This window comes from Wasmannia auropunctata, unplaced genomic scaffold, assembly GCF_000956235.1.
Source record: "Wasmannia auropunctata unplaced genomic scaffold, wasmannia.A_1.0 LD335980.1, whole genome shotgun sequence".
In the NCBI taxonomy this organism is placed as follows: Eukaryota; Metazoa; Arthropoda; class Insecta; order Hymenoptera; family Formicidae; genus Wasmannia; species Wasmannia auropunctata.
Window position 1 is genome coordinate 350,393 of NW_012026910.1, and position 11,039 is coordinate 361,431.

At 27.5% G+C, this 11,039-nt stretch overlaps 1 protein-coding gene and 1 long non-coding RNA gene across 2 annotated transcripts; one reads left to right on the plus strand and one right to left on the minus strand.

Annotated features, from left to right (window-relative positions):
- Positions 1-4,079: 4,079 nt before the first annotated feature.
- Positions 4,080-5,016, plus strand: LOC105454634. The gene is made up of 3 exons (XR_975012.1): positions 4,080-4,204; positions 4,724-4,872; positions 4,961-5,016. It is a non-coding gene; the product is annotated as an uncharacterized LOC105454634 (long non-coding RNA).
- Positions 5,017-7,755: 2,739 nt separating this feature from the next.
- LOC105454635 (ester hydrolase C11orf54 homolog) lies at positions 7,756-10,751 on the minus strand. The gene is made up of 6 exons (XM_011697395.1): positions 10,588-10,751; positions 10,420-10,518; positions 10,178-10,353; positions 8,638-8,917; positions 8,333-8,550; positions 7,756-7,954 (listed from the first exon to the last, which is right to left on the minus strand). The coding sequence occupies exons 1-6, from the start codon at positions 10,658-10,660 to the stop codon at positions 7,805-7,807; spliced, it is 996 nt and encodes a 331-aa protein (XP_011695697.1). The 5' UTR covers positions 10,661-10,751; the 3' UTR covers positions 7,756-7,804.
- Between the last annotated feature and the right edge of the window lie 288 nt (positions 10,752-11,039).

An 11,039-nucleotide genomic window follows, 5' to 3' on the forward strand; every position in this document is an offset into this window, starting at 1 on the left:
AACTGCACTTTTTTCAATGATGAAAGCACTTTAAGAATTATCAAAATTTTATCACGTCGATATTAAATGCAATGCGTAGCTTGTGCATAAATAATAAGATTAATATAAAAATATCGAGCATGGAATATAACTTGAAAAATACATACTTACTTTTTTCGCGGAAAATCGTTATGATAATATTGCAATAAATCAAGTTTGATTTATGATAATTTCATCCAAAACTCTTTGAGATAGTATGACGATTTAAATAAAAAAATGCTTAAATAAAAGTTAACTAATCTAATACAGAGTTATATCTATTATATGATATGAATCCCAGATAGCACGTATTTGTTTTAGAAACGTTTCATAACTGACGCTTGAAAACGTTTCTGAGTGATTAAAATGTTCACTCAAAAAACGTTTAAAAAAATGTAGAGAAATATAATTGAAATATCATTTTTCCTCTATCTGTGAAAAAGTTTACGCATTCGTTCTTTTCAAGCAAACTTTTTCAGAGATAGAGGAAAAATGATATTTCAATTATACTTCTCTACGTTTTATTTTTTATCAAAACAGAAACGTTTTTTTAAATGTTTTTTTAGTGGACATTTTAACCACTCAGAAACGTTTTCAAAGCGCTATCTGGGAATATAACTGTAACAGTTTTAATATTCGTTTTATTATTACAGAAAGCGTTTAAACATTTATCTGATCAAAGAATTATGTCATGAGTCTACGATCAATGAAATTTTTTAAGATTTTTGTTCAGATAAATAATCGAAATTCGCTATTAGTGTACGTTGATTTATATTGCAATGAAAATTAAAAATATTTATCAAAATATGTAATATGAGAACGCCAATACGATCTAAATTGGATCTTGTTAAAATTATATTTTCTATGTGAATCTTATATAATTTTTCAGTTGACAAACTGCGCATCGAACACAACTAATCGGTCTTGCAACATAGGTCTTAATTAAATCCGAAGTATGAATAGTATTTATACGTATATTTATTTATATGTATATTGTGCATTCGTATTTACAAAAGAATTTGTGAATGAAATGTTGAAGAAAATGTTTTACTCAATATACTTATTTCAGATCTTTTCATATGAATGAATAACATCCAGTCATCATTTATTTCATCAGGAATGTGCAATTTGTATCTTACAATCGATAATTGTAAAAGTTAGGTGATGGACAAAAAAATACCAAAATACAATATATAAGCAGATAGACAAAGAAAATAAGACATCTAAAAAATGAGTAATTTAAATTATATATTTTTTTAATGTAATTCTTATAATTAACGTAAAATAAATTCTGAAGGCTATTTTACAATTCCAAAGAAAAATGTTTTCTATGCAAATTTTGATCCAGTAAATAAAAAATTCTTTCAATTTGCATTTAGTCTTAATTATGAAGGATAAGTGTTGCAATTTTTAGAATTCTAACGCTACGAAACACTGCCATAAAAACTTCTGTTCAATGTGGAAAACAGAAGCTATTAAGTATGTTAATTGTTTGTAACAAAAGATATAACAATTAATTACAAGTTATAATATATATATATATATATATATATATACATAATTAAATATCATAAATTATTAAAGTATATTATATATAATAAAAGATATAATAATTAGTTACATAATAATATATGTGCATAATTATGTATAATAAAATATATACGGGAGTATCTTAAATAGCGCCCATTAATTATATAGCGTTATTCCCTTGTAAAACAACGAAGTTGTAAAGTCCTTAACTATTTTTTTTACAATACACAATAAAGCTATATAATTACTGAAATAGTGATTGCTTCATTGTGCATGTAAAACAATTTAGGACTTTTCAATTCGGTTTTAAGGAAAAATACTGCGTAATTAGTGGGCGCTATTTAACATACACTATGTATATATGCACAAATAACATATATATATATATATATATATATATATATATATATTTAATTATATATATTATACATACAATACTTCTAAAGAAATGGTGTTTGTAGCGCTAAGATAAGACGTTACACATGTATATTAATGATATATATTTCATTACTTCTTACATTAACATTTTTCATCATGTAATTATTTTACCTATTTCAGAATTTTGGATGTGTACTACAAGAATTCTTGTTGAAAAATATTAGGGGATTCAAATCGCTCTCGTTTAAAATAATTATTTATGATAAATTTTGTTTCAGGAAAACGTGGTAAAATTCTATACTTTTAAATACATATTTTTGGCATTTAATAGAATATTTTTCGAACATTAGGACATATAAACTTTTAATAATTATATCAAAAACGTGTTAAAAAACTTATAAAACATAATCTGATACCGTATCATAAACTGATATCTTTGTTATAATGATATGCTAGACAGTACAGTCTACGAGAATAATTTTTCTCTAAATTGAAGTAATTTTCATATTCTGTCATATCAGGAGTAGTGTCGCCAATAAACTGCCCGCTTGCTCCATAATCGGAGAAACTATGGAATTGATGACGTCTCATTCACAAATGCTGAAAAAAATATATTTTATAATGTTGAAGCTTTGAGACATAAATACAATTTTTTGCAATTAATGCTTTATTTCTATACCAACGTAGATTAACTTTAATCCAGGATTAACTTACTCTGTATCTTTTTCTACTTTTAAGGATTGGAAAAAGATAAAAAGTAAATAAAACCATGATTAAAGTTAATCTACATTGGTAGAAATGGACATTAGTAAATAAAATTTACATTCTAAAAAAATTACTTAGTAAGTAAAACATTATTTAGTAAACAGTTTAAAATAATAAAGAAAGATTTGTTGCTTTAATTTAATTTAATAATCACAAATGCAAATTTTACAAAAGTGAATAGACATACATAATTGTATTAATTGATTAAAAAAATTAAATTTTTAACAACACTTATCTACTAATAAATGATATAGTGCAGTAATTTGAAGATCAGAGTGATTTCTAGTATTTATACAATTATAATAAATAACGTACAATGCTGTAACGTTCCATATCCAATAAATGTGGATTGTTACTAGTTAATGTACCAACAGCTATCAAATCAGATTCCAGCTCGTGACACTGAAACCATTTAAATAGGTCGCAAAATGATCCAACCACTTGTGGATACTCTTCCGGCATAATGTGATGCGCCACTCGTCTATTTCTCATTCTAAGAACACCGCCTAGGGCTGCGAGACAAGATGTATTGAAAATTATTCTATCTATTTATCTATTTCTATAACTGAATATGTTTTACAAGATTACTAATTATCAACAAGACAATTCTGTTTTATAAAAAAATGTCTGTAGAGAATGTTTTCCATTATTGTTGTGATATCGAATTTGGATTTTCGTCCCTTGGCGCGCACTCTGAGAACATTGCCTGGTTTGCCCTCGCTGGCAAAAAAACTGCCTAGAAAGGAGCACACCATTTGGTCAGGATCAGTTAGCATTTCTATCCTTGTTTGTCCGTTATTTGCGTCTGCAAAAACGATGCGACTCGCGTTCGTGATATTCGCAAGTGCTCTGTACATCGCGTTCATAATAAGCTACAAGAGTAGTCACATTCATGAAATAGAGAATGTGATATTAGCATAATTAGAGCAAGTTTAGGGGAGACCGGGGCCGGTTGTCGTACGGGGTTGGTTGTCAAAATGCTTATAACTTAATTAGTACATAGCAGAAAAATCTCTTTTTTAATTGTAGATTGCTAATATAATATTAATTTGTTGTGTAAAATGATTTGCACCAAAAACATTGTATATATTATTTACAACGACTTTTATGAAAATGAAATCAATAAGTAAATTTTTCTTATCTCCTATTATGCTGTCTGATAAGTTTGTGGCATTATCAATCGCGATTGCCCTGTAATCATAGAAAATGGCATGTCTTAAAAAATTTTTGCTGCAGTTAAATAATCATTATTCTGACAAAGCTTGTAAATATAATTTCTTTTATTAAAAATGGCCATGTGGATTGACCCAAATAAGCCAGGATTGGTTGTCACGTCGGTGATTTCATGTCAGATGCGGCTCGGTCAAAACGGAAGAATTTACTCATACGAATTAAATAAGAATCAATCAGCGCAGCGCTAGTTACACACAGACATAGCTTCTCCATCCCCTATACTTTCTTTTCGACTAGGAAGCGTCTGATTACTGGGATAAGTGAATTCTATTGTTTAGAGGTTAATTGAGGTTAAGTGAGTTAAAATTATGGCATGAAAACAAAAAAGGAAGACGAATAGGAGCAAAACTCCGCCTAATACTGTTTTAAAACCAACTCTGGAACATGTGACAATCAACTCCGGGTTTGGAATTGATTGTCACATTTTCACAGTTTTACTTAAAATTGAGTAACTTATTTGTACGATAACATATTTCAAAATAATATATTTTTTTTAATAACTAAGGGATATAGATATATTTTGATGTACATAATATTTCAAAATCTTGCATCTACTTTTTTCTAAAAATCACTAATAAAAAAACCAGCCCCGGTCTCCCCTTTATGATAAAAGTACTACAAAAACTCAATAAAATTAACCGAATGGTAACAAATAAATAGAATTAAAATAACAATAAAATAACAATATATGAGTTAACTGAATAAAATGCACAGTTTGTTGCATTAGCTATTTACTATTTTTCGCGTTATCCTGTTAGTATAACAGTATCGTAATAGAATTTTCATTTTTTTTGCACAGAAAATATCGATAATACATACATGTCCGTTACATGGCATATATGATTTTGAAGTATAACCACTTCCGATAATGAAAGTATCAGAGCAGGTGGATGATAGTAATTCTTCAATTTCCCACCATGCGATGTCATGCAACGGGTTTGGCATAAAGTACGTATAACCACCGACTTCTATTAGTGATGGGTTGCCGCATAATCCTATAGATTTAAAAAAATATTTTATTTTTAATTAAATTGAGGGCTTTACCTTCGATTTCTTACCTACTCCTGCAAGACTGAATGGGTGGCTGCATGGTTAGACACGGGCAGGCAGCTATGTCGACCTTCACATCGTGGAACGCGTGTTCCATTCCATCTTGCAGAACTATTATCACATGATGACAGATGCAGCAAATATAATATGTCTATTAAATTAAATTATAAACATACTGTATATATACCTTGTCTGATACGTGAGAGACTAGGTACTTCCAAATCAATCGTGGGATATAAAGGAATGCTAGTCGAATAGCGATAACCATTCATCGAATAATTATTATCCATAATCAATTTAGGAAACTTAATTGCATGATTATCAAAAACTATTGAAGGTACAAGTAACAATTTACAAATTTTGATATCATAAGGTTTCCAATGTTGAATCTAAAAACGATTCATTAAAATTAATAAAAAGGAGATTATTGATGCTATTTGGAATAATATGAAGTAAGAAAAATTATTGCATGTTATATTATGATAAATGATTGCATGTAATATTTATGATGCGTATAGTGTGTGTAATAGTCTATTAAAAATAATATACTTGCCCAAGTTGTTATGTGGAGCATTCACTGAACCTTGAGCAAATTTTAAGATATCCTTAATCCATCTCTTAATCCAGCGCGAAAAATTTGTGATTTAATTCTTTAGAAACTGTGTCTAAATAGTGTATGCTGATATTATTGAAACAAAAACTAGGTTTACATTTAAACATTGATTAAATATTATTAAATAATAATATATATTATGTGTATGCACGTGTGTACAATACGTATATGCGCGCGCGCGCGTGTAGAAAGAATCTTTTATATAACTTTATATTTCTTTTATTTATTAAAACGAAGAAGCTTTTATTGAAGACGTTAAAATAAAACTAATTTTATTGAAACAATTTAATGATATACGGTACTTTTTATTAAGATTTGACGTTGCGGTTAAGTTATTTCGTCAATTCTGCCATAGTATTTTATGTCATTTTTCAATGATAATAAAGAATTTTAAGAATTTATCACGATATTAAATGCAATACGTAGTTAGACTGTACATAAATGACAAGATAATATAACAATATCGAACATGGAGTATAACATAAAGAATTCGTGCTTATTTATTCGTGAAAAATCGTTAAAACATTGAAATATATCAAGTTTGATTTATAATAATGTCATCGAACTCTTTAAGATAGTGTGACCACTTAAATAAAATGTGCTTAAATATAGAATTTAACTGATCTAGCAAATTTATACATATAAAATAATACGAATATAATTATAATCATTATTTTGTCCGTTTTATTATTACGGAAATTAAATAATTATCTGATCAAGGAATTATGTCATTCGTTAACGATGAATGAAGTTCCTTAAATATATATCTTGGTTAAATATAAATAGTCGAAATTCACAAATAGAGTATGTTGATTAGAATGAAAATAAAAATAAGAAATATATAATATTTTACCGAAATTGTGAGAAATTTTCTTACGTACATTTTGCATTATGGCATTTCAATTGATAAATCGAAATATCCATAATTTCAAAAAGAAGAAGTGAAGATAAACTTTACAAAGACATAGACAAGTGTTTCAAAATAACTTGCAATATTTATTGTACAATTTGTTTTACGAGTAATTATAATAAAATTAAAATGGATTAAATCCGTTAAATTGTAAGATGATAAGGTATTATGTTCAATGATTGCAAAGATACGATTGTATAAAGCTGGGTAATACTAAATGGATATGAATATTTAAGTGTATACTTATACAAATATATGTGTCGTATACAAATATAAAAGTGCACATACATTTGTAATAATTTAAAAACTGAAAAATGATAATAATAACGCACAGAGTAACATTATTATTTGAACATTATGAAAGGCAGATTTATTATAAGATTATATGTATGTTATGCGTACATATATTTATTGTGCATGCAGACCTTTTTACAAAAGAATTTATTAATATAATTATACGCTTTAAACCAAGCTTGATCAAAAATATAGAAAAAAATATTTTGTTTTATATTATTATTTCAGACTTTTTCATATTAATGAATGAAGGGAGTCATTTAATTTAACATAGAGGTTGTTTTTACAATCAAGAATAATAAAAAGTGATAAATCAAAAGGTGCTATATGATTAAAAATACGTAACGTTAAAAAAATATAATATACAAGAAGGTAGACAAATTAAATAAAATCATATTTCTATAAAATCATGTCTCTATAAAACGTGATTTAAATTATACAATATTTTTTTAGATAATTTGTAGTTAATGGTAAGAAAACTGAAAAGATTTAAAATTTCAAAAAAGTATCTCCTATGTAAATATTTGGTATAAAAAATTTCGATCGGATAAACAAAAAATTATTTCACTCGTGTTTAGTTTTGATTAACAAAACACATAATTTTTAGAATTCTTAGAATCTGAACGCTATTAAACATTGTAAAGAAAATATCAGAAATATGGAAACAAAATCTATTAAAGTACATAAATTATGTACAATACAAAGATTATATAAAGAGGATATAAATATATTTAATAAAAAAATCGAAAAAGTTAAAGGATTCAACTCGCTCTTATACTCGAAGTAATTGAATTATGATCAATTTTGTTTCAGGAAAAATCGTGTAACAAGATTTTATGTTATTAAATCCCTATTTTTAGCATTTAATTGTTAAAACGTTCCTCGATCAATATTAAAACTTCTAAACTTTCATTAATTACATTAAAAATATGTATTAAAAAACTTATAAATACATTTTTGTTTACATATGAAAGCACATAATAAATCAGTTTTATATTAAGAATAAAAAGGCTTCAAGGGACAATATCTGCGATGATATATTTTTTCGCTAAATTAAAGTAACCTTCATATTCCGTTTCATCAGGAGTAGTGTCGCCAATAAACTCCCCGCTTGCTGCATAATCGGAGATAAAATGGAACTGATTACGTCTCTTCCACAAAGGCTAAAAAACATAATAAATATTCATATTTTATAATGTTAAGACTTAGATATAGCTATTGCAATAATTAACGTTTTAATAATATAGTACATACAAATTAATTTCGTTAATAAAATTTATAATATAAAAATATAATTTAGGAAATACAACAAAATTAGTAAATATAGTTTAAAGTAATGAAGAAAAAGCTTTGTTACTCTTTAATTTCATTTAATAATCATAAATGTAAATTTTGTCAGAAATAGATTGACGTAAATAATTGCGTTAATTAATAAAATGAAAACTTAAATTTCAGACATTTATCTACTAGAAGATATAATGCAGTAATATTAAAATCAGTGATTTCTAATATCTGCATAACTAATGCAATAAATAACATACAAGACTGTAACGTTGTTCCGTGTACATTAAATCTGGTTTTCTGTTAGTTAATATGCCAACCGCTGCCACTTCTGTTTTCAGCTTCATCTCATGATATTGAAACCACTTGTTATTGAAGTCACTGAATTCATGAATTTGGTTATTCCTTTGCGGATATTCTTCCGACATAAGGCTATACACTGCTCGTCCATTCCACATTCTAAGAACACCACCTAAGACTGCGAGATGAGACATAAAGAATTATTCGACGTCAATTTATCTATTTCTATATTTAATTGAATATACTTTACAAGACTGCTAATTACCAATAGGGTGTTTCTCATTTACACCGAAATGTTCGTAGAGACTGTTTTGCATTATTGTTATGATATCTAAATCGGTCGATATTCGATCCTTGGCGCGCACTCTAAGAACCAGGCCTGGCCTGCCGTCGCTAATAAAAAAACTGCCCATGTAGGAGCACAGCATTTGATTAGGGTCTGTTAACATTTCTATTCTTTTCTGTCCGTTACTTGCTTCTGCGAAAACGATGCGACTCGCGTTCGTGAAATTCGATGGTGCTCTATACGTCGCGTTTATAATGAGCTACAAAAACAGTTTATTTTTTGAAAAGTAGAGAGTTGCGATAGGATTAGAGCAAGTGTACATTATAAGAGCATTAATTAATAAACTTATCCGAATAGTAATAAATAAATAGAATTAAGGATGTTTGGAATGTACAATATCAGCTAAAAGCTTTCAAAATTTAAAATTTACAGATTTCTTAGGTTCGTATCGTCTAAAAATAAAATAAATAACTTTACATTACATAAGAAGTTAAATTTTCGTGAAATAACATGATTTTCATGTCTTCAAGAATATAAATATTTATAATTAATATTTTTCTTAATTAACGATAAAAAATGTTGGTCGTGAATATACCCTACAATCAACTGTAAGAAACGAAATAATGAATAATTTATAAGATGATTATCGGTCATTACAAGCAATGATTAATTTACATATACATTTAATATTGAAAAAATAAGTTACATATATTTAATTAATAATTTAAGAACAAAATACATGTCTAAAATATATTATTATAAAATATGACAATATCGCATTATTTTCTACGTTGGCATTACCATTTACCAAGTTTTAAGTGTAGGAAGTGCTTCGAGTATAATGTGCTTTGAATCTCGTGAATCTTCTAAAATGTCGAAAAATAATAAATATCGTTGAAAAGAGAAATGAATATTACATGAAAATAACTATTTACGTTGCCAAAAATTAAAAAGTATCGATAATAACATCTCCTATTCAAATGACAGATGTCACAAAAATGTTTACTGTGAATATTGTCAAGTCGCATAGATGAAATGGTTTATGCAGTGTAATATCCGTATTTTGCTGCAGTTTTATTTAAATAACTTTTAAACAAATAAGTGGATCCAAGTTAACTTTTGCACAAATATTTATTAGAGTTACATTAGTATATATAAAAAATTTGATTTAATTCCTAATGCTACTTCCTTATCAAATTTGCAAATAAGTACTTCGCGATTTTATATAAGAATCAAGAGTAAATAAAAAATTAAATAATTTTTAAACCAATAAGAGAATCGTGCTCAAATTTTGCACAGTTGCTGATCAGACGTATTAATAAAACAATCTGTAAAATTTTTATGTTTTTCGTAAGGTTTTGAGATACATCCTTAAAACAACGATAAAGTAACAGTAAATTAGTTTACAAAACGCGTAGTTTATCGCACAGTTTAATAATCTTTTGTTGTCTTGTTAGTGTAATAATATCATATTAATATTATCATCCCTGTTGCGCGTGAAATTATCGATAATACTTACATGTCCATTATAAGGCATGTTTGGCTTTGCAGCATAACCACTTCCAAAAATAAAGGAATCGAAGAAGCCAGATGCTAGCATATTTTGAACTTTCCAGGTTGGAGTGTCATAGTCATAGTTCGACACAAAGTTTGCGTGACCACCGATTTCCAACAACGATGGGTTGCCGCTTAATCCTGTAAATTTTTAATGATATTAAGAGTATTACTTTTAAAGAAGAATTAGGTGATTTGATTTCTTACCTACTCCTGCAAGATTGTATGGTTGTCTGGTTAAACAAGGGCAGGCAGCTATGTCGACTTTCACCTCGCGGAACTTTTTTGCCATTCCGTCTTGCAGAACTATTATCACATAACATAGATGTAACAAATATAATGAGTTTGATAAATTAGTGCACGTTGTATACTCACCTTGTGCGATTTGTGAGAGGGGGAGAACCTTTGTACTAAGTGTCGTTAAAGATAAGTTGTTTATCAAATCCATAATGTTAAATTTATGGAATTTAATCACAAGGCAATTAAATAGCTATTGAAGGTACACGTAACAATTTCCAAATTATTATTTTATAAGAGTATTGTTAATGTTGGATCTAAAACAAAATTATTAAAAGTAATGAAAAAAAAATTATTGATATCATTTAGAATAATATAAAAATGATTGCTATATTATGTAACATGTATAATGGGTTTACTGTGTGTTGTAATAGTTTATTAAAAATAATTCATCTAGCCGAGCTGTTATGTGAAGCATTAACTGATAAATGTGAAATAGTATACTGAGAGGAGGGGGGGAGAGAGAGAGAGAGAGAGAGAGAGAGAGAGAGAGAGAGAGAGAGAGAGAGAGAGAGAGAGAGAGAGAGAGA

What these genes read in the sequence shown, in the direction of transcription:
- LOC105454635 (XM_011697395.1), bottom strand. Translation starts at nt 10,660, where the DNA reads ATGGATTTGATAAACAACTTATCTTTAACGACACTTAGTACAAAGGTT. An exon ending in ATACAATCTTGCAGGAGTAG is followed by an intron (nt 10,354 to 10,419) that starts GTAAGAAATCAA and finishes AAAAATTTACAG; the next exon opens with GATTAAGCGGCAACCCATCG. An exon ending in ACATGCCTTATAATGGACAT is followed by an intron (nt 8,918 to 10,177) that starts GTAAGTATTATC and finishes CTGTTTTTGTAG; the next exon opens with CTCATTATAAACGCGACGTA.